Source organism: Eptesicus fuscus, chromosome 22, assembly GCF_027574615.1.
Source record: "Eptesicus fuscus isolate TK198812 chromosome 22, DD_ASM_mEF_20220401, whole genome shotgun sequence".
NCBI classification, from domain to species: domain Eukaryota; kingdom Metazoa; phylum Chordata; class Mammalia; order Chiroptera; family Vespertilionidae; genus Eptesicus; species Eptesicus fuscus.
This window is the reverse complement of record NC_072494.1, coordinates 25,142,693-25,167,404: the sequence shown is the minus strand read 5'-3', so window position 1 is coordinate 25,167,404 and position 24,712 is coordinate 25,142,693. Positions and strand designations below refer to the sequence as shown.

The following is a 24,712-nucleotide window of genomic DNA, read 5'->3' as shown; positions in this document are numbered from 1 at the left end:
GGGCTGCTGCAGGATGATTCTCAAGCCATCAGACTCCTGACCCTTTTTATAATAAACATTTTGTAATGCCTCCACATTACTATCACCAAATGAAATGAAATCCTTGAGTTATGTAATCTACAACATATATGACTTCCAACTAGGGTGTGTGTGTGTGTGTCTGTGTGTGTGTGTGTGTGTGTGTGTGTGTAGCCCAAACTATAATGTAAACCAGAATTAAAAGAAAACATGCTCATTTCAATATATAAAACCTTGGGGATTACTACAGTAGAAGGCATAGCAAACCCATCTGACACTTGTACCTCCTCACTACAACATAAGTTAGAATTTTTAAAAACAGGATTGGATGCCATTCTGTATAAGACACACAGACAATGAAGGGGCAGGGGTACATGTAAACCCTGCAATGAAAATTGGTGTCAGAAGTAACCACAGACTAGATTCACCCATATGTTTTGAGACAGAGAGGAATATTGCTTTAACTGAGTAGGTATAACATGTCAGGACAGATTACAGACTATCAGAGTGGAGAACATGAGGAAGGATGATATACCTCTGCCAACGTGATCTGCTTGTTTCCTTATAAAATATTCCACTTAATTTAATTATCTCACTGTTCCATAGGAAAATAACATGTTGGTTACTATCCATATGTAGGAAAAACTGTAAAGGCAAATTTCAACTGAACGTTAACACTTTTCTTTAACATTTGATACTTTAGAAAAGAGGCTAAGTAAGAATATGCAGTACATACACAGAATCCCTCAGACTGTGGTCTGCTTGTGTGTTTATGGGCAACCTGAACACCCCAAGAGACACTGTTGGCGGTGAAATGACTTTCCTGATTGTAAACTCTTGTTAAGCTCAAAAAATATTTACTTACATGGTACTTGTTTTCATGAGAAATTATGTACAATAAAATTATGTTATAAAACCTCTGTGTTTATGTATGAAGACAAAGTTATATTCTAGGCTCAGATCTTTATAACTGTGTTTTTTAATAGCACAAATGTCCCCTGGGAAATCCCGCAGATGGGCAGGATTCAGGCAATTCTTTGTTGTGTGGGACTGCCTCCTCCCCTCTCCCCTCTCAGGCCCTCCCCACCACCTGTCCACTATATGGCCCTAAAGCGACAATACCATAACTCCTTTGAGAACCATTTCTGTGGGGTTTACAGATGAATGATACATGGGGCTTATCTATCCCAAGAACTCAAAAGACTTGACATTTATCACATTTTACGTTGTACAGACAATCTTTCTACCAAGTCACACAGATTCACCATTCTTTGTTCCAAGACCTTTAACTTCAATCCATTTCTCAGATATAAATAAGGTTTCAAAGTGTATTAAATTTTAAAGAGAAGGGGAGGAAAGAGCTTAAAGTCTATGGCCCACATTCATGATAGGAAAACCAAGAAGACTGTCCTAAAACATCTCAGGAGCTTGAGAAATTTATCAAACTCTGCAATCAAGAGTGATTCAGTTATGAAAACTAAATAAAGCACAGGTCCCTCCATCAGTGCCTCCTGGAGTTGCCACGGAGACAGTTTGCTTCGTGTTTTAGGGACACAAATGTATTAATCAAGTCTTGACTGAATTTTATAAATAGCAAACTTTTCATTATTCAAATTACCACTTATCAGGTTGAACAGTATGGACAGCAACTAATTTGGTAACTAATTTTACCAAAGAAGTGAGTAGTACCTGTGTATTACTAAGTTTAATATTTTAGAGCTATTTTAATCCACTAAAATCTGTGCCCAAAACATTCCTTACAGTGGTTTAATAGAAAAAAGAAGTCAGAAACTAAGCTGGAAAAAAATTTGTATTAATACCACATCTCTTTACAAAAAAAGGAAGTGAGGTAGCTTACAGAAATAAATATTATGCCACAGAATAAAAAATAGCCTCAACAATTACAAAAGAAATGCAACCTAAAATAAAAACATTTCTCATCTTTCAAATTAGCAAAGCTTTGGGAATCACAGTATTTAAGGGGAATGTTTAAACAGAAACTTTGTATATTGTTCTAACTGACAAAGAAAAGAGAAAAATAAATAAAACAGTTAAGGATTGGTAAGAAGAAACAAAAGTGACATTATTTACAGTGATTGTCTTCATATAAAACCCAAGAGACTCTAAAGACAAATAATCAGAATTAATCAGAGAATTAAGCAAGTGGTTATAAGATCAACATACAAAAACCAGTTACATTCCTATATGCCAGCAACCAAGATGTAGAAAATGTTAATTTTAGAAAAAAATTATAAAAGATAAAATGTATCCAGGATTAAATCTAACAGAAAAAGGCCAACGCTTGTGTAGAGAGAATTAGAAACCATTACTGGAATTCATTAAAGAAGGGCTAAAATTATACTATGTTCATGGATAGAGAAACTCCATATTGTCAAGATATCAATTCAACCCAAATGGATGTATAAAGTTCATGTAATTTCAATCAAGATCTAAAGAGAGGTTATAGAAGAACTTGATGACCTGATTCTAAAATTTACGTGGAAGAGCAAAGGCCCAAAGACAGCTGGGATATAACTAAATTAGAAGACTAAGTTTGAAAGGGGTTTGCCCAAGGAGTTAAGGACAACACATAAATCAATGTCAGATGGATTAAGAACTTAAATGTAAAAGGCAGATTCTAAAACTTTAGAAGATCCTTAAAAGAAAATATATGAAGACATAAAAAGGCTAACTACCAGAGAAAATACTGATACACCTGATCATATTAAAATTAAGAGATTCTGCCCAAAAGATATCATAAGAAATATAAAAAGGACAAATCACACACACTGGTAGAAAATACAGACACTATGTAACAGATAGAGGATCAGTACCCAGAATATATAAAGAATTCTAAAAATTCTAAGGAAAAAAGGTCAAAAAACATGGAGAGACATTTTACAGAAAATGAAATATGGAAGACCAATAAACACATGAAAAGATACTTAACCTTATAAATTAAGCCACTGAAATATCATTTTAGACCATCAAATGGGCAAAACTTAAGAATTCTAACAATACTAAATTTGGGTCAACAGCCTTATATTAACCCTGCTGGTGAGCATTCAACTAGCATATCCACTGTGGAAAACTAGTTGCATGATCTCATACAACTGAAAATACTTATTATGACCCAGCAACCCAGTGAGAGAGACTCTCACACATGAGCATCAGGAAACATGTGTAAGAATACGCACAGAACATTATCCATACTAACAACAACAACATGAAGTCTATCAACAGGATGACCAATACGTTACTGTAGTATAATCGCTTAGTAGAAATCCTACAGAAGGGTGCAAATGAATTAATTACAATTATTACACTTTAGAAATGTACTGAGTGACAAAAGCAAGTTGCAGTAGATGCCTGCACATAGTAAACCATCTTTATAAACTAAAAAAAAAACAACAAGCCATCCGTTGTCTAGGGATGATAAAACTGTCTCTTTTTGAAAGCAAGGGAATGAAACACAAAATCTAGGGTAGTGGGTACCTAGGGTTAGAAGAAGTACTCCTCTACTCATTTTGTGTGCTTGCATATGAACCTAACCAGTGATCACGGACAACAGGGGGAGGAGGGCATGCGTGTGGGGGGGTTTGGGAAGGGAACGGGGGAGGGGGTTGATGACAAATATGTGATACCTTAATCAATAAAGTAATTTAAAAAAAAAAAGAAGTTTTCACTTCTACTCCGGTCTCTGTGCACTGAAACAGACAATCGGCTGCACAAACAACATAATTATCTCTTTTATCTTGTATTTACCTGTAAATACTGAACAGCACTTCACAGTAATCCACATAACTTATTTCAAAAAACTCCAGAGGTGATTCGTTTGTTACTGGTGAGCCCTTGGGAACCACTGGCCTAAGTGACAACAGATTTCCTCACCGAGAAATAACCTCTGGGTTTGCTGGCAATCAGTATTGAGAATTTATAAGGGAAGTGTGACATTGTAATACCCTTCAAATGACATGAAGAAGGAATTTAAACACCTACTTTGCAGGACTTTATACTTAGTGAGACAGAAATTCTTCAAGTCTCAGTCTGAGAAACTCTGCCATCCTAAAAAAAGAAAGGTACTGAACTTGGCATCGTGGATCCTGGAAAGGAAGAGGAGGCTTCTTAAAAAGAACAAGTTTATAGTTGGTTTCAGCCACTTTCCTGTTCTGAAAAGAAAATGCATCGGAACCCACGGGCAGGTCTTCTATTATTACTGTCCACAATGGGGCGATGTCCGGAAATTAGCCTGCACATATTTGTTAAATTTAGCCCTATGCTTCCCTATCCGTTTCGAAGTGAGTTTTCTGATTCATCAAGACAAAGCATATGCAAATGCCTATCATTTCGTGAGGCAAGTACCTTGCTCTAACCTGCTGACCTAGTGGTTTAAAACATACTTCCTGTCCTCAGTGAACTCATATGAGGAAATACACATGAAAAAGATTCCAGAACAAGACAGTATGCTCAAGTGACCAAATGGGTGGTGCAATACCCACTGCTGTCTTCATCCTTCTGCATGTTGCAAAGAATGTATTGAGAAGGCAAATTCCTTAAAAAACAACACTGGAATGATCAAGGCCAAAGGACATGGCATATTTTAGGCAAAGGGTGATGGCAAAGGACCCTGAGCAAATAAAGATAATAAGTTTGATCAAGAAAAAAATAAGAGTAATTCAAGGAGACCACAATCTTTTAGAAAGCAAAACCCAAGCTGAGAGAACTCAACGGGTAAAAGAAATCATTTATAACCATCTATACACTCATCCTCAACATGATTTTTTTTTTTTTAAAGATTCCAAGAGGCCAAAACCGGTTTGGCTCAGTGGATAGAGCGTCAGCCTGCGGACTGAAGGGTCCCAGGTTCGATTCCGGTCAAGGGCATGTGCCTTGGTTGCGGGCACATCCCCAGTGGGGGGTGTGCAGAAGGCAGCTGATCGATGTTTCTAACTCTCTGTCTCTCTCCCTTCCTCTCTGTAAAGAAATCAATGGAATATATTTAAAAAATAAAAAATAAAAAAAAATAAAAGATTCCAAGAGACACTGATTTACTACTGATTTAAAACAATAGGACAGAAAAAAAACACACACACACAAAGCTGTGCTAAGTAGGTAGGAAAATGGGGAGATGCAAAAGTGTGAATAGAGGAAGGACCCAGACATCTGCTTCTGAGAACAAGAAATCAGAATTAACTCCAATTCAAAAAGCATCTCAAATGAGATGGCTTTAGTGCAGCCAGGTTCCTAACAAACTATGCACAGGTATTGGAGATGAAATCACATTTTTACAAAAAAAATACACACAATCCAACAAGGAAAAAATACTTTTTTCTTAGAATGGATATTTTTGGTTAGAATTCAACCACTACTACTTCTCTTAAACATTTCTATAACGCTCTTTTATGTACTTCTAAATATTTTTGCCGTAATTTAATAACCCATCCACTCAAATTCTCAAAATAAATGTTAAAATTCTTCCTTTGACCAAATAAAAGTTCCTATTAAATGGGCTTTATTCATTTAGTTAGATAATAATCAATTGCCAAGTGCCTATTGGGTGACAAATTTTGAGATAGTCTTTAGTAGTTCTATTATTACCATCTATAGAAGTGGTATAACATATAATGAAATGTGACGCAATGTACCAACATTCAAAAAGTGCTCAAGAGCAGAGGATTTTCCTGACATATGACAACAAAGCATGACTTAAACTTAGTGTGAGGTCCTTGCAGCCTTTAATCAGCCTCAAGTGTAAATACATTTCGCTGCAGGAATATGGAAGTGTTTGGCTGGGGGTACTGCTACTGCTTGTGGCTGTTATGTGTACACACCCATTCTACTAAATTTACTCTGATTCCATAAGTCAAGTACCTAGCTCTAAAATGCTGATCTAGTGAATTTACACACAGTTCCTGCCCTCCGTGAACTCATATTCAAGAAAAAGGTAAACACATTAAAAAAAAGATTCCAGAACAAGACAGGATGTCCAAGTGGCCGGTAAGTGGCACAAACAACAGGCACTGTTTTATCACTCCCGGGATTCTCGATCTAAAAACACATCTGGATTTCACAGCGGACTTGATTCATCCATCACAGCCCAAGGTAAACATGCTCAGGACTGTCACCTGAATCAGGATCCTGCCCGGGAGGTGCTCCTCCGCCCTGGACCCGTTACGTCCTCAACGCCGAGGCAAGGTCTCAGTGCCAGCCTGGTCCCGTCTCAGGATAAAATGAATTCTGCCAAGGTAGGGAGCCACGGCTGCACGCTGAGAAGAGCAGGATGAGCACGCGCCCGTTTTGGCAGAGCCTCTTCTCCTGGAGCCCGAGGGTGTGAGGGTCCACAGAGGTTGCTAGTTTTTCTAGATCCATTTCCTAAAACTGTGAGCCACAGAATGGGAGCCTCTAAAAGAAGGTGTTCCAGGAAGACCAGAACCTGGGAGAGGTAGGCTCTCCCGCACAGCGCTGGCAAGGACATCACCAGAGTAGAAGTGTTGGCATGCCAGAGCCACTTGCCAAAATCGGTTCTCCCTCTGTCACCGTATCAGACATGTGGCTGGGCACAGGTGCCCAGCTAGCCTACATTTCCCAGCCTCCACTGCATACAGGAAGTGGCCAGGTGACTAAGCACCCTCCAGTGGCAGATGATACAATGATGTGCCACCTTTGGGTCTCTGTCTTGAGAATGAAGCACACACTCCTTGGCAGTACCGTTATCTTCCCATTTGGAATACAGAAGAGTCTATCACCCAACTTCCACCACACACACACGTGAGGGCCACACCCCAAGGGATGGATGGCAGAGCATGAAGATGAAAGGAACATCTGTGTGGATCGATCTACCCAGCTGCCCACCTACCTCGGGACCACCCCGTGAAAGGGAAACAAACGTTTTTTAAACAGCTTTCTTGTTGGGGCTCTCTGCTACTGTGGCTAGCCTTTACCTAGGGATGTTGGTAAGGAAGCTACACCATGCACTAGCCATCCCATTCCACTTAAGTTCCGACAACCCTATGTAAAAGGCAAAGCCCACCTTGGGAAAATCTAAACAAAATTGCCATTCTCGCCTGCATCTGCATTCTGTGACCATAGCCTCATAGAATAGGAACTCACTCATTCAGCAAACTTCTGAGCACCTAGAGAAAAAGGTATCATGCTCTACGCTAGGGATCTTAGAGCCAACGAAAAAAGAAAGCAATAAAACCCTCCCTGGGTCAGGTCCTCTGAACTGCATGCTTTTCACCCAGAAGTTCAGCTCTAGGTCTTCCCTGCCCTGTCTCCAGCACTTTGTGGCACCTTTTATACACAGGCACTCGGTAAGTGTTTTGTTAGATGAATCAATAAACTCAACTTGTTCTCAATGAACTGAGCCTAATGGGGAAATAGAGAAAACAATAGAAGATAGCACCTCTTTCATCATAGGCATGCACTATGTTTGTTTTACTGATTTTTAGAAAGGAATGAATACATGAATATCCAACAACGTAATAGCAAGTGCTATGGAGGGGGCAGAAGGAACCAGAAATTAACAAAATCTTCCTGGAGCCCCGGCTGGTGAGGCTCAGTTGGTTGGGCGTCATCCTGTGCACCACATGGTTGCTGATTTGATTCCCGGTCAGAGCCCATGCCTGGGTTGTGGCTCAAACCCCGATAGGGGATGTGTAGGAGGCAACCAATCGATGTTTCTTTCTCACATCAATGTTTCTCTCTCTCTCTCCCTTTCCCTTCTTCTATCTCTAAAAATCAATTAAAATATTAAGATAAAATCTTCACGGAGTTGAAATTTGCCATGAGGTTGACATAACCAAATAAACAAGCAAAAGGAGGAAAAAAGGGGAATCAAGAAAAGACACAGCACCCATGCTGTGTAAACATGTTTACTGTAACTGGAATTGGGGGCAGAGTTCCAACCATACAATGAACACAGCCAATACTCCTTTGACTTGAATACTATTGTTCCTGTTAAGCCCCAAAATGTTTTTTTTTCTTTAGCATTTGCATCACCCTACTTCGGCGATTTTCAACCAGTGAGCTGCAAGAATTTTTAAAACATGCAATAAATACCTATTTAGTCAGGGGACACTGACCTCTTTTCTCTTAGATTGTCAAATAACAAATGACAACAGCCAACAATAGCCATCTGGCATGAATGAATCAAAATTATACCTATTTTTTTTTGGTCCAAATGGCAAAAAAAATATGTATTTTTTGGTGTGCTGCAGAATTTTAGTAATTACTTTGTATGTGCCACGAGAGGAAAAAGGTTAAACATCGCTGCCCTACTTGCTTAATATAAATTGTTTGCTCCCCCTTCTTTTAGAGATTTCATTTTCATTTTTAAATCTAAAATCAGGATTTGACTCGTCCTAACAAGTCCTCTATCATATAATCAAAGAATCTCAAAGTTGGTAGGAATCTAAACATTTTCCGTGAAGTCACTTATCTTGATCAGCTCTAATCAGATCTCCTTTGCAGTCCCACAGTTTTTATCCTTCTCTTTGGCGCTTTATGTTTTGTCCTAGAGTGTATATGGTGGTAAACACATTTTTTACTTTATCTTTAGACTTTAATTTTATTTTAAGAGATCATGATCATTTTCTTCTATGATAAACTTAAAAGATATCCATCCACACATTTGGTCAGATTTATTTATTCTTTAGCAATTGAAGCATGAAATGATGACTGTTTTTAGTCCCAATCTTTAATAACATTATATTCATTACACTTCAGGTTGTTCAGCTTTCTCATGGGAAAAACAACAAACAAAAACAAACATAAACCTTTATACTACCCACCTACCAGTTCTGCAGCACAATTTTAATGGGGTTTACTAATAATTGGACAATTTATATGATGTGGACAGGGAAATACTAAGAGTGATTATAAAGTGGCCATTCTTGTAAGTCAAGAGCTATGATCTTTGATCCATTCTCAATCCACTTCAATATCTGATTGACATTATCCTCTAACTCTCCTGGTTTATTGCTGGGCAGCTGTTGCGCTATTTCTTCCTTGTAGGATGCTAATGCTAATGCTTCTTCATAAAGAATTTGAATTGCACACTGGACATTATCTTTTAGTTTCTTCTCATTATAACCCCTTGTTTCAAGTCTTTGGTACAATACACTATAACCAGTTTTCATCACAAAAACTGTATGAAACAAGCGTTCAGAGAAGAAATCCCAGCTGTGGTCATCAATAATAACTCCACCTTCACTCTGTTTTCCTACCTTTCTCAATTCATTTAAAATGGGACAGTCATATTTTCACCATAACCATCATGTAACTGCTCTCCTCGAGCAAAATCACCCACATTAATGTGTTTCAGTCCCAATCTTGATGCAAGTTCTCTGCCCAGCGTGGTTTTTCCATCCCCTGGTGCACCCGTGAGCAGGATGTTCGGAGGCCACACATGGTCCTCACCGCCATGGCTCTGTTAGAACGCATGCTTTCTGTGTAGAACCCACTCTCGCCTTTATCTCATAGTCCTCCAGCTCAGCGACCAAAGGCTGTGCAGAATTTCATCTTTCCATCCACCCTGTCCGCTCTCCAAGTCCCTGTGAAGTCCCACGTCTGGGCTTATACCTGGGGACAGTGTTTGTCACCTTCGGTAAAAGCAAGTTGTTGCACCTTCTTTCCTAAGATCCACAACGCTTCCCCACAGGTAGAGCTGTCACGTGACTTTGTTCACCTCCTATTTCTATTTCATGGATTAGGGTGGAAGACTCCAAACATTTTTTTAAAAAATGAATCAAGTTCTGAAGAAAGGATCCCACCTTGAAGCTGCAGAGTGTCTGTATCTCAGGAACTGTCAGCTGTTTCCCTGCAGATGGTTTAGGCTTAGAATCAACCATGGCCTTTCCCGTTCCACCTTTTGTTCCTCTGACGAGGATACTGCGCTTCCTTGAGACTTCCTGTTTGAATAAGCACACACTTGGGTGTTCAAATTCCCATGTGTCCATTATTCACCATAGGAAGTAACCGGGCAGCTGAACACAAAATGATGTATGAACAAAACAGCTGTGTGTTAGCAGGATGAACAAAAGACAGCAGGGAGCTAGGCACTGCTGTGAGTTTCAAAAACAAGGTCTATTTAGTCAGGCATGGTGAAAAGGCTGCTGAGTCAGAGCGTCAGGGGCCCGTTTCATAATTGAAAGTCACTAGAGATGTGAACGAGTCTGCTTTTAGTTACTGCCTCTCAGTTTCGCCCCAACACCACCCTTCCCAACAGCTCCTTCCTCGGAACAAAGTTGCCTCTTCAATCTATCACAGAAATGGCAATACAAACTCAAAAGTTTTCACACAAAAATTTAACACCTATTTTATTTCCCAATCCAAATAGCAGATCCTCCCTTCCCCAAGGGGCTGTCCTATAAAAATACAGAGACACACACAAGGACGCACAGAAAGCAGCACAGAAAACAAGCCTCCATTCTCCAAACATCTGGAAAATATGTTAATTTCAGAATCAGTCCATCTTTTGGTATCCTGGTTTCACCATCCATGCCCTGTGCCAGGACAGAAGAGCTTTGAAATGGACATAAGTTTAGAACCAAAATCTTAGAATAGCCACAAAACTGAATGACCCCTAATTCCACCAGGAGTTGGTGTTAATTTATTTCTTGGCATGCGGCAAAAATGCAGAAAATAGCAGTAAAGGAACCAGTGTGAGCCTCTAAAGCAATCCCGATCAAGTAAACAAATTTTATTACAGCTGCATTACAGATGTTCCCACAAACTTGCATCATTTGTAGTAGAGTTCTAAAAATTTAGTCTTCAATAGATTTTCTATTCCATGAACTTATCTAAAATACTGTAAATTCCAAAAGTATATACAGGGCTGCTCTAAACGTTAATCCTGGACACTCAACCCCATAGAACATGACCCTTTTCCCATGAAGAGGCGATCACATGGCCAAAGCCATTAGACAATTGCTCTTTTGGTCTCCAACTCCCTCCTCCCCATAATCTTTACCCTTAGCCCCTGTTTCTTCCCAGTTCCAAAAAGAACACACAATTTCAATGAAAATTCCAGGATGCTCATCTCTACCAGATCATGATCTGGCATGAAAATAATAATAATCTAAAAACGTAGTGACACCAAAACAACAGGAGTCATTAGTCCTATAGGAATAGGGTCCAGGACGAGCAGAAACCACTGTGGGAGGAACAGCAGCACCAGGCTCGGCTGTACAGAAAAGTATAAACCAAGGCAACTAGACCCTAACTTCCCAGTCCCTGCCAGTGAACAGAAAGCTCAAGAGAACCTAGTCAACTCATTGTCAGCAAGCTGTCACTACCGCCTTTTCAGAAACTTTTGACTCCCCCAAAACTTAACTATAGCCATCCCTCAGTATCTGGGGGGATTGGTTCCAGGATCCCCCCTGCAGATACCAAAATACTTGTGTGCTCAAGTCCTTTCCATAACATGGCCTAGAACAATGCACACAGTTGGCCCTCAGCATCTGGGGATTCCCATCCCTGGATTTGCAATCATAGATCAAAAATACTGTTTTAGATCCCAGGTTGGATGAATCCAAGGATGTAAAACTGCAGATACACAGGGCCAACCATATATTTATTGAAAAAAAATCCAGGTGTAAGTGGACCCACACGGTTCAAACCCATGTTGTTCAAGGGTCTATAGTTCAGATCTTTATATTCTCTTTGCACAGAGTTGATAGAAAAGCCCTGAGAAAATACTTATTCTCTATATTTTACCAACTCGGGCAATTTTAAGGCCAACACTCATTCCTCAAATGTAACAATGGGTGTCATCCACCCAACCTCCCCATCAGAAAAGACACTGAGCGTGCACATTTAAAAATCATCAGTCACAGCCCTACCTGGTTTGGCTCAGTGGATAAAGCATCAGCCTACGGACTGAGGGGTCCCAGGTTCGATTCTGGTCAAGGGCACATGCCTGGGTTGCGGGCTTGATCCCAAGTAGGGGGCATGCAGGAGGCAGACAATCAATGATTCTCTCTCATCACTGATGTTTCTATCTCTCTTTCCCTCTCCCTTCCTCTCTAAAATCAATAAAGATATTTAAAATAGTAACAAAATAAAAATAAAAATCATCAGTCACTCGGATGTGATGGTATGATAACATCACAGGAATACCATGTGTACTAAGCAGGACTATGGAGAAAGCAGAACTTAAAATTTAGTCAGTCAACTGATACTTGTAAAGAACAGCCCATCCTAAGAATCTTGAGTTCTAGAAGTGGAAATAGTCTGTAGTAGGGGAGCAGCCCAAAATATAAAATCTAAGTGGAAACTATGACCCTGTTCTTTAGAGATAAAGCAAATAAAACAAAGCAAAACAAAACACTTTTTTTAAAGGATATCTATAGTCCCCCGATTGAACCTTCACTCAGTGATGCTCTGGGGAGACTAAGAAGGTACAGATTAAATAACAGATAGAAATATAGATAAGGTAGATCCGATAGACAGAGTTAGAGATTTACAAAGTAACTTATACAGAAAAGAAGGTGAAGGGAGTCACTCTGACGACAGAGACAAAGAAATCTAGGACCACCGTTGTTACGGATCAATCAATCAATAAAAGGTGGTTAGACCTATTCAGTTAGCAAACCTGAACAACAAAAAAGCAGCCACGTACGAGTTAGAATTTACGTGGAGCAGAGGGGAAATGAAATAGAACCTGAAGAGGGCCTGGCTGCTTTATCTTCAAGGATGTCAGATAACATAAGCAACCGGACTAAATTCAGCAATTCTCAACCACCAGAAGGGGTGTCATGGATAAGGCAAAAAGGAGATAAGCTGGCATTCCCCCGACCACCCTTCAGGAAATGGGCAATGAGGTACACTTTCCCTGTCAGGAGATGCTGACAAAACGCAGGATCTCATTCTGAAATTCAATAAATTCCTAACAAAGTCCTAGAGGCATTAACAATTAAATACTTTAAAATAGTGTAAGTGCCCCAAATTTAAAATTCTTCCATTGCCAAGAAAAAAATTGCAAAGCCCGTTTTGAAAGAAGCAACCCAAAACCAGAGCTCCCCAAGCAGAGGTCTACAGAGACAGCAGGCTCAGCTCCTAGGTTTTAAGTTCTTTTCACTCCCCAATTCAAGGTCTTCCTACAGTTTCTCTCACATATCAGGTCTGTTCTGGATTCCAACCTAAACTCAGCCTGTCCAACCTCAGAGAAGTTACAAGTTAGTTCATATTATTATTCATAGTGGATATTATTATTCATAGTGGATATAGTAAGTGGATCTCAAGATTGTTTTTAAAGGATTCAAAGAGGTAACCAGGGGGCACTCAATGGAAGGTAATTTCCTTTCTTTTGTCACCTAGTTTGCAAGATCCTCATCTCCCCAGAACCCATCCTCCATGTCTCCTCTACTCTGAGGAAAGCAAACAATGCCCTCACCGTTATCTGATTACTTTTAGACCTTCATTCAAGCACCTCACCTTTCCTGGAAAATCCTCCATTCATGTCCCTCTTGGGTCTTTTCTTCAAGACCCAAGAAGCTTTTCCTCACTCTTCATTCAAAGGGCTCTGCAGGTTTTCCCTCTGCACTTCAAAAAGTTTCCACTGAATTATTTTTGCTGTGCTTATATTGTCCCATAGATTTCCTGCACATGAATGTTTCTGTCTCATCTCCTCAGACACATTACAAATTACTTGAGGATATAACGTTTCAACATCTATTGTTACCCACACATCCCATATTACAATGGGCATAAATGAAGAATTCTCTCACCAGCTGCCTTATTTACATAAGATCTTTGTCCACTAACTATTCAGAATCCCAGTCCATTAAGCTCAACTCATTTTGAGTGAGTGGGTCTTTTCACTGAGTTGTAAATACTTCACAACATTTCATAAACTTCTCTAAGAAAGCCACACAATCCAAGCTGCAGACTTACTGGCTCAATGTGAAGCAGCCACTGGTAGAAAGGAAAGAAGACGGGGCCTTCACATTAGCTACACGTAATTTGTGGAACATTTCGTTTCCACCACAGAAATTAAACAACTTACATATAAAAACCAGACGTTGGAACCAAGCACCCACCACCACTGTGCAGACACATTCTTAGAGGATTATCTACCAGCAGCAAAACCCACAAACTTACCAACTTATCACTTCAGACCACAAAGCATCAACCAAAACCATTACCTGCTTAAAGGTAGGTGAGAAGCTCACCTGAACACCCTTCTGAAGGCACTCTCCATTAAAACCGGCTGATATCGCAACTAAAACCAGCGGGTTCACTTTCTGACATCACCTATGAATGCCAGCAAGTAGAAAGACAGTAAGAGAACTATATCTTAGATGATCAAGCCTCAGATTCTGTGTTCTTCTATTTTAAGCCAAAACCAAATGAAATCACCTATATATTATTTTGTGTTATGATTGGTTTTTTTGTGTGTGGAATAATTTGCATACAATGAAGTGCACAAACACTAAATGTGAACTTCTGAATTTGTACATATGTATACACCTATGTAACCTCCACCCCAGTCAAGACATAGAACATAAAATTAGAACTATAACGGAGGGGAAAAGACTGGTCATTGCAGTATCTCTGGAAACACGGGCAGGTTACTGCCCTAGGCCAGTGGTTGGCAAACTGCGGCTCGTGAGCCGTGGTTTGCCGCTCTGTTGACTAATGGTTAGCGGAGAGCTTCACATCCACGGTGATTTATCATCAAACAAAATTCACTGAGTCTCAAACTCTATACAAGACCATTTGTATTTTTTATTTCAAGAAAATTTTTTAAAATGTGAAGGAGGCTGATTCTGGATTAATATTTCCAGAAACGTTCAAAACAGAAAGAAGATAAAATAACAAAGAATAAAAAAAAAAAAATCCGAAGACAATATCAGAAATGCAAGGAAGATGATATAACAAAAATCTGATGTCGCCCTCCCTATGACAGGAAGCGGCCACACAGTTGGAAACAAAGAGTAAAAGAAGGAAGCCGAGGGAATATAAATCCTAAAGTTTGAAAAGAAATCTTGTAAATCCCCTAATTCATCCCCGAGGCTCGCCACAAGGTTCTCCTCCCAGGAGAGGTCTGAGAGCGCCATTGTCTAAGAAGGAGATAAGCCTGCTTTATTTTATTTCATGAATATGGAGCTGCCCAGGGCACCAGGCTGACTGGGCCCAGTTATTTTAGGCTGGCCCCCGGGAAGAGACCGCGGAAAGAAAAGCAGACATACTTAATTAGTGTCACCACAGTCTGGCACAATGCTCCAAAACCTCAGGGACATTTCTATAAATGAGTTTTCTGGTAGGCCCCTTTTAGCAAGCTGTCAATGTAAGCCCAAATGAGCAAACATCTAACTTTATCATTTCACAGGAAAGAAGATGCTTGCAAATCCCAGCAGGTCCCTCTTACAAACCTTAGAGCAAGCAAGTTAGGCAAGGTAACAGAACCAGCACACAGGCGCTTGAAAGGCTGCCCTTGGGAACTGATCATCTTCAGGATAAGGGGCAGATTAATCCCCCTTTTTTTTTTTAACAAGCAATTAATTAATGTTAGTTTGGTTGCACTGAACTGAGAAGACGACGAAGTCTTTGATGCTGCCTTCAAAGACCTCGTGGTCTAGAAGTGGAAACAGACAGAGACACACAGAGTGGAACCCCTAATCCAGGCCAGAGAGTGAGAATGGAAAAGGGAGAGAGAGAAACGGGGGGAAGGATACCCGGAGGTGGCAGCAACCAGGAAGAAGGGTTCCAAAGCAAAGAACCAGCCCTCTGAGCATGAAAATGACAAAACTGAAGCCCAGCGATGAAGAAGGTCTAGATTCTAAAGTATCTTGTACCCCCACCCCAAGGAGTCTGCACATTATCCTCAAGTCTTAAGGAACCACTGCACCATGTTCAGCTGGGAAATGTTATCCTCAGATTTGCATTTTAGAACCATCGCTCAGTCCAGCGTGAGGCTGTCCAAATACCAGGAGCCAAACCGGAGGCACAAAGACCACCAGTTAGCGAGGAAGCTTTGCAGTGACCCAGGTGAAATTCCATGGGAGCTACCGTCAGGCAGAGGCAGAGATAAGGATTCCAGAGCCACAGTGGCAGATAGAGGAGGTAAGAGTGGAGTCTTAGGCAGATGGCGGGGAAAGATGGGTGGGGAAGGGGGGGTGGAGTTACAGCTCGCCAGGCTGACCCACCGCCCAGCAGTGGATCCTATCTGCTCGCCAAACACGGTAATCTTTGCTGAGGAGAGCCTGTCCAGCGTGGTTATCTTTCATGGGAGACTTGGCAAAGGATTGGATTCGAGGGCCTCGGGGTTAAACATTCATCTGTGCATGAAGATACGGCTTTTGAGTGGGGTAAGACGATGATGGGGATGAATTTTAGTTTTGGACATGGGCTCTGGACATGCCAAATTGACCATGACCAACAGGTCTTTAGGCCCGGAGAAAGAGCTGGCCAGCCTGGAGATGAAGCCTTGGGATTAAGAGTTCATTCAGGGCGAGTGAGCAGCATTTAAAAAAAGTAAAATAAAAATAAGGCTTCCAGAAACGAGTAAAAAGGAACTGAGAGGGACTAGGAGGGAAACCAAGGGAGTCTGGTATCTCTGAGTCAGTGTGTACATGACCTTGTATTTTAAAGTTGCTCTGGAATAAACGAGTTTTTCGGAGAGATCTGTTAAAGAAGCTGAGTCCCAGGAGCGAGTGCTTTAGACTAAGGAGTCAAAATCTACCTCTACTGGTGAATGCTGGCAAATCACCACCTCAGGATCCTCACCTTTACCTGCTCCGAGCTGTGAAAATCAAATCCGTGATATCCTGGAGGCTTTACAAACTGTGAACTAGTATAAAGGCACTCCCGGTTTATTATTGAAACGGCATTACAGTGAGCAGGAAAACTCCATCTAACAGAGTCTAAACTTCGGAAGGCGAGACCGTCAATCTCCTGTACCTTCCTATGGGCTACTGCGCCATGTACTGAGTGGGTATTTTTAAAATGCTTGCAGACTCTCTGGCAGTAACCTGAGAATGTATGCACAGCGGGAAGGAGTGCATAGCAAAAGGCATATCCAACTTCCTAAAAGGATTTAGAATTGAAATAGGCAAGCCTTAGCCTTCCCACAGATGTGGCCAATGACAAAAATTACTGGGAGGGGTTGGGGTGGCCTCTAGTTCCAACTTCTCTCCTAATGTGTGCGAGGCTTTTCTGAATACTTCAGGAACACGGACAAGGCGTTTACAGAAAAAGCAGTGAACTGCAGAACCGGAAAACAAGGGCTTTCTAAAACTGTGTTCAACAACCCCTGGCCATTAAAGAAGAGCGCCTTCACTTCTCAAGTTGAAACCTGCAAAGTGTAAATCAGGCCTTTGTGAGACAATCTAAAATAGTGTCCCCCCGGGGTACGCAAATACCACAGTGAAGTCACCGGAGCACACCATTCCCTGACGGAGTCAGTCAGAGCCTACCCAGCAGATTTTCCTGGGGAGAAAACGCTGTTTGTTTCATGCCAAATATACACTGAGTGGCCAGATTATGATGATCTCTGAACGCCTAATAATCTGGCCACTCAGTGTATATCCTACATAATAAAAGGCTAATATGCAAATTGTCCCCATCCACCAGGAGTTCGACCAGCAGGCAGGCCGGCCAACTGCCCATGTCCCCTCCCCCTGGCCAGGCTGGCCAGGACCCCACCCATGCATGAATTCATGCACCGGGCCTCTAATACACACACACACACACACACACACACACACACACACACACAGAGTGGCCAGATTATTATGCGTTCAAAGATCATAATAATCTGGCCACTCAGAGGACCAAACAGAATAAAATGTAATATCCTTAGAGATCAATTATTCTGATTTAGATACACAGAAAGGATATTTAGAGAGATAAAAATGCATCCCTTAATCACGATTTGTTCCTAAAGCTGATGAGGAGCTTGGGAATGAATCTGGTCTTGGTGTAAATTTTAGGAGTTCCATAAACTTTGACTGAGTTGGTTTTATAAGCACTCCCTTAATCTAATTGTTTTTAGAAAGAGAGAAAGCTACCTTCCTCCAAGATGAAGACCCCCGTCTACCGAGTTTCCATCCACAATGACTATCAAGTTAATGAAAAGGGCAGCTTAATAAAAAGCAAATCCTCAGCCACAATCTTACTATCAGCTACCCCACTGATACTAATGAAACCTATAGTGATTTATTATAAAACACAACAGCCACACAATCAGCAATCGAGTAATCCACACAGATGTTAGAAGATCCAGAAGTTGAAGGCAAAATAAGACTTCTTTTCAGAAAAGGGTGCCTGGTTCCCACAGCAACTTTAACTCATTTTATCAGAAGACACTCTGCACCCTGCACCCTGGATTCCTGGATATGCTACTGAAGACGTGGCTACTTTCAGAACCAGTGCTGATTTTCCTGGCTTTTGTGCAAGTGATGATAATAGTACAATGATCTAATTTGTACTTGCCATCTGTTAAAATGTGCCTCATCCCCCCTCCCCCCAAAAAAAGGTAGCAGTTAAAATGATCATGTAATTTTATATACACATGTGTGTGCATGAAAAGTTTCCAGAAGGTTACATAAGAAACCGTGCACGGTGGTCTCTAAAGCAACTTAGCAACCGGAGATGCAGAGCCTCGCTAGTCATTATACTTACTGTTTTAATTCACCGTGGCATGTGTTATTTTTACAATAAAAAATGACTTACGATCGGTGCCAAAACACGTATGCTTCTTGCGACTACTTAAGTGCAATCTGACTTTGCTTATTTTAAAGTGTACTGTGTTCAAAGTTGAACATTAAAAGGAAGCCTAGAAAAGTGGCCGCCAGAACCAGTTCTTTCACACCGCTCACTTGGCGTTTCACATGCTCCGGAAGGGCAAGGCACAATATGCATCACTTGTTTGAGGGTATGTGAAATCTGAACTGGAGGGGAGATTTAATAGATGCACAGGCAGTCATGGTACTTGAATTCGTGGGAATAATTAGTTAGCTAGAACCCATGGAGTAACTGGGGTGAGGGAGTGAATATGCTGGACATCATCAAGCCTTGCCTATTTGCCATAAATTATAGACCATAACAAGCATGTATACATATATCCTGTCATTTAAAAGGGCGGGGGGGGGGGGAGGAAAGGAGGATAGAAGGTGAGTGAGAAGGGGAGAGATATTGATGAGACACACTAATCTCCCTCCCCTTCCCACCATACACAATTTCCTCCAGGACATCATTTCTGACCCAAGAACAAGTACAATAAGTTCTAGTCAAGTTTTTAGAAATTGTCTATCTGAAAAGTTTAAAGTAAATATTTTTACAGTTAATCACAGGGTCATCTGAAAACTACTTTAGCTTTTTTTTTGTACTTAGAATTTCTAAACCTATAGTTTATGAACTGCATTTACCAAGATTATTTAAAAACCCTGAAAAAAAAAAAGCTTACAGCAAAAAACAAGTCCAAACATATATTTTTAGGGCAAAAAGTCACGTTAGAGTCCTAAGTAGGTGAACTCTAAAATCTCTTTTTGACCTTTTAATCACCAAGACCCACAGTTAATCCATCTATCTCCCAGCAGTAGCAACCTAGCTGGACTGATACTGTCTTACCCACCACATGGTGGCTGTAACAGAGAAGTAATCACTGAGTAATCTAGCCACCTCTGTGTTCACCTCAAATAACCTTTGCTACATGGTACCCACAGCAGAAAACTCAGAGGGCAAGACTGACAGCCCCACCTTTACCTCAATAAGGAGATTCTTGTTCAGAAATGTTCAGCTGAGACTCTCAGGCACTTTGAGACATCAAGGCAGTGCCTAAGGCAATGCCTTATGCTTTGAAATATTCAGTATTTGAAAATAGATCATATAAGACTTCGTGGGCCATTCTAAATTCAACACAGAAATTTTAACAAGTCACAATTTAAACAAAAATAGCTGGATATACATTTCAAAAGTGATCTTGGCCAAGTTTAAAAATGTAACACTTAGGAGGAAATAGCTCCAGAGCAGCCCCACTAAGTCTGAGACCCTAGGTGCCTTGCACCTGGCTCCATCCACAAAACTGCTAATTCTACACGTTCCCAATCTCTCTGAAAAACTGAGCTCAGCACAGTTTACTTCTTCCTGAAAAAGAGGTGTCTCAGAATTTCACTTTCTGAACTTACTTTCCGAAAGTTTCCTCTTCCTAATGCCTTGACTACAAATAAAATGGTACTTGCCACAGCAAAGGTGCTAAATACTGCTTTTCTAACACTCCATACACAGTAATTTCATTCCACTTTTCAAAGCATTTTTTGTAAGTCATATTCCTCCTCTGGCATCTGGACACTTGTATAAAGTTCAGTGTACCAGAGAGCAGTGGAAAGAAAAATACCAAACCACTACCAAAAGAACCATTTGCCTACAAAACATTCCTTCCAAAGGCCCCCCAAATTAATGTCATTCACTTTATAGAATAATCCTGCGTTGACAGAAGAATGGCTTGTTACTCTGCCCTCTCTGGAAGTTCATTACTACCAGCTCCCGGTGAAATCGAGACTTCCAATGGCAATGGGGATTAAAGCTTCCACAAATCAAATGCTGGAATGCTGGTTTCTCACACAGCGTGTTGTTTGTTACTCTGTTAAACAACGTAAATCATTTCCCTTGTTTACATATTGCAGTGATGAAGAAACACTTATCTAGCTGAAACATGATGTTTGATCCTTGAGGATAAACATGTCCATCCGAATGCATTACCCCCCACCCACCCCGCTCCCCACCCAATGAAGTTTTCTATACATCCCTTTCCTGATTTCTAAAAGCTCACTTATACATGTTTCTACACTTGCTTGAAACCAAAGCAAAAAGGAAGACAGCCAGGAGAGCCTTTTTACCCAGGGACAAAACTGGGCCCAAGCAATTACAGGGAGTGCAGACACCTCCTTTTGTTTTCTCTGTACTGGGATTAGCAGTGAAATCGCTTTGTGACTTTAAGGCTGAAGAACTGTAAGGAGCAATAACTTTAAAAGTGAGTTCCTACTCTAATTACATAGAGCTTTATGGGTCGTACAGGCATTTGGTCTCCTCACATTCCCTAATCTGGGACCCCTTCCTCTCTAGCTTACTCAACAGAGCAAAGAGCAATCACCCTCGACCCTGGAGACATGGCAACGAGGTAACGGTGCTTAAGGTGGACCTTCCTGCCTCTGATCCAAGAATGCGTGGCGATGGCCCCGCTAGGAGAGAGGAACGCATGGGTGGGAGCTTCTGCTCCATGTTTCAAAGAAGAGGGACAAAAACAGCCGGAATAGTGACTAATCAAGGGAGCGAGAATCCGGCCGAGTTAGGAAAAAAATAAAAAATAAAAATAGAAAAGCAATCAGAGAGATGCTGGCGGGAAGCATCTTGGCCCTCGCGGGATGGTAAGTGAAGTTGGAGGAGGGAATTCCTGTGTGGCCCGGGCTGGGGAGCAAAGCGGCCCGCACGCGGCTGTGTGGGCCCCAGAGGTTGGGCCAAGGGGTGGGGGTGGGGGTGGGGGTGGTGGGGGCGGCCCGGGCGCCGTGCTGTGGGCGAGCAGGAGCAGGGGGCAGGGCTGTCACCGCTTACCCAGGTGCAGCGTGAGGTTGATGGAGTTGGGGTACTGCACCCCGGCCAGCATGGTCTGGCTCTGCCACCAGGTGGTGTCGGCCTGGTTGTTGTAGTCGGTCAGGAAGGCGGCCCCGTGCTGCAGGTGGGGCTGCCCGGCGTCGCACAGGTGACAGGACTTGGTGACTCCGGTCACCCCAGTCTGCACACAGTACTCCTCGGGCGGAGTCCCGCACGTGTTGGTGGCCACCACGGTCACGTTGAAGGCGGCGTTGACGAACTCGGGCATGCAGCGCTGCGGCCGCCCGCCCTCGTCCGTGCACTCGTCCATGGCCGCCCGGACGCAGCCGGCCGCCGCGGCCAGCACGGCCAGCACCGGCCAGAGGCGCCCCCGGGGCCGCAGCGCCCGCGCGGCCCGCTCGCCGCCCCTCATCCCGCCGCCCGCGCGCTGGGCCACGGCACCGGCAACGGCGCGTTCCTCTCCCGGCAGCGTCCCCCGGAGGCCGCTCTGCGGGCTGAGCTCCCGGGCCCAGGGGCCGGGCTCGCGGGGCGGGCGGTGGCGGCGGCGGCTCCGGCTGGAGACCGGCGGGTGGGCGCGCTGCTGGCGAGGACCGTGCGGCTCGCTGACCACTGCCCCGCGCGCCGCCTCCGCGCCGCCCTCACCCGCCCGGGACGCTGTCCGCACTCTGCGCCGACCCCCGACTTCCGAGCGCGTGCCCGCGCGCGCGCCCCCGGGAGGAAGGCGCAGGGGGTGGGGTCGGCAGGGTGGGGTGGGGTCTGGCGGAGGCGCAAGCCCAAGCCCGGCCTCCTCTCGGCAGCGCCTGCGGCCCCCGTCGCTGCTCCCCCGCCCTCGGTCCGCCCCGGCGACTCGTGGCGGCGGCAGGGGCGGGGGCACCTCGCGCTCGGCCCGGGCGCGCGATCGGCGGGGAGGGGCCTGGAGGGGCGCGGGGCGGTGCATGCCGGGAGGGCAGGGAGGCTGCAGGCACAGCGCCCCGCGCGGGCTGGGCATCGGGGTCCCCGGACCCCGCGTCCCCGGGTGACTCCGGGTTGGGGGCGGGGGTAGTGAGGTGGCTTTAAAGGCGCGACGGTGAGGTCGCTCGGGGTCGGCCTTCCGGCCCCGCGCCAACCAGAGCCGCAGAAGCGCGGACCTCCGCCCGCCAGGTGTCCGTCCTCGCGTCCAGCGGGGCGCGCCCGGAGGCCGGCACGGGAGGGACCCGACGGTGGGGGTGGCCCGCAGGCTCCAAGCCCCCGCCGGCGGCCCGGGATCGCTCCCTGCCGCGCGGGCTCCGCTCCAACCCCTTCCCGGGGAGAGGGCCGGGATGTCTAGGGGGCTGACCCGGTCCCCGGAGAATAAGGGGTCTGGTTGCAGCATCAAAATGCATTTTTCTGAAGCGATTTCCTGCCTCTAAATTATAAAGTGTAACCTGTCGTCTTCACAGGGGCAAGGGAGGAAGTGAAAAGGCTGGGAATGGAATGACATTTTTCCCCTGGGTACGCACCCACTGCGAAATTCTTCCACTGTGTTGTTTATGTTCCCCAGCTTGCCTTTAAAAGACTCGAAATTATCTGGATCTGACATCCTCCTTTGCGGGCCTGCTGAGTCACGGAATATTTTCGGTGCCAGAATGACTCAGTTCACAGAACCTGAGCCAGAAGATCATGAGTTTTGTCCCAGATCAGAACCGGGGCACTTACCCGGCGCGGACCGAGAGCAGGCGGGGAAGGCAGAGTGCCGTAAAAGCGCACCGCCTGGGGCGGCGGTTTTAAACCTTTCGAGTCCCTAAGCTTAGGGGATGCACCTAGTGGTTCTCCAGGGGACAGATTTAAAAACAATCAAAAACCTTTTCAAGATCTTAATAGTAAAGTGAGAGTGATAATCCCACCGGGCAGGGAGGGCGGGGAGCCATGCCTGGTTGGGGACCCAGTGGTCCCGGGTAGAAAGGGATAATGAGTATCTAAAGTAATGAAATATGTAATGTTAGGTTACTATGGTTGCAGCCAGTGTTAACTCTAGAGAAGGACTTGAAGGAGATTGATCTGATTGAGGAGAGGAGGGGTTACCAGGGACTTGTCAAGATGCTGAGGTTGCTTAGCAAGTACATAGATCACTTACATTGTTCATTTATTTAATGAGATGGGTGGAGATGGTGCGGGGCTGAAAGTTTAACTCTTCACCCCTTGGCACCTCCTCTTTGGGAGAAGAAAGTTGTAGGGCTGTCCGTAGCAATGTTTTCATCCTTTTATGCTTGAGGGGAAGCAAAATAAATATATTCATTTATACCCAGAAGGGATGATACTGGGGCCTTGATTGTACACAAAAACAAAGCCATGTAAGACAAAGATAAGGATGTTGGTTGTAAATGAAGCTACAGACATTTTTAATAAACATATGAATGCATTTGCCTTATAAACCAACTATTTTATTAGATATTGTCAAATGGCGGGGGTCTTTTTTGCCACCAAAAAGGTAAGGAGATCCCAAAGGTTGCAAAGCTGAGTGTTTGCTTGTCCCTGCTCCCTTTTGGGTTCTCATGTCCAAGGGTACCTTTCGAGCTATCACTTATGCATAAGCTATCACTTATACCATAGTTTCATGACCAGAACCTTATCTGGTATTTGTAAAGCACATAGCAAGGTTTTAAGTTAATTTCTAAATTCTGTTGCTCAATGGGGATGTGTTATAGAGACAATGAAATGCCTGTTTTGAAGAGAGGTAAAATGTAGCCAGCCAGTGTGCGCAATGACTTAAGGAGAACACACACACACACACACACACACACACACACACACACACACACACCCCTACCTTTGCTCCATTGTTTCAGGATTCAAACACACCAAAGGTTAAAACAAAAAGTGTTAAGGCAATTGGGGAGATTTGAACACTAATTAGATATTTGGTGATGACAAAATACATATTTTAGATGCCTTGAGAGAGCCACTGTTGACTAGGCTTGGTGTGTTGTTTTTTTAAGTGAACGTGTGTGGTATTTTCTTTTACATCAAGTTACTCTAAAAAAAAATTACAGAGCCTTTTCATATCTGTTCTTAACTGCTTAGAAACTCCATCATCTAGTAAACAGATGTGGTGCTTAGAAGGAAAATGTGAAGGTGTGGACGGAATGGGGTCAGATGCCGCAAAAGATGATCTTAGTGCCCC

The 24,712-nt window shown here is 43.3% G+C and overlaps 1 protein-coding gene and 1 pseudogene across 1 annotated transcript in view; both read right to left on the bottom strand.

Annotated features, from left to right (window-relative positions):
* LAMC1 (laminin subunit gamma 1) overlaps positions 1-22,337 on the bottom strand; it is a 106,791-nt gene extending 84,454 nt beyond the window's left edge. The window contains exon 1 of the mRNA XM_008145932.3: positions 21,574-22,337. Coding sequence (XP_008144154.2) covers positions 21,574-21,985 — 412 coding nt within the window. The 5' untranslated portion in view covers positions 21,986-22,337. The remainder of the gene's footprint in view (positions 1-21,573) is intronic.
* Positions 8,920-9,869, bottom strand: LOC103290083 (adenylate kinase isoenzyme 6-like; annotated as a pseudogene).
* Positions 22,338-24,712: the final 2,375 nt, after the last annotated feature.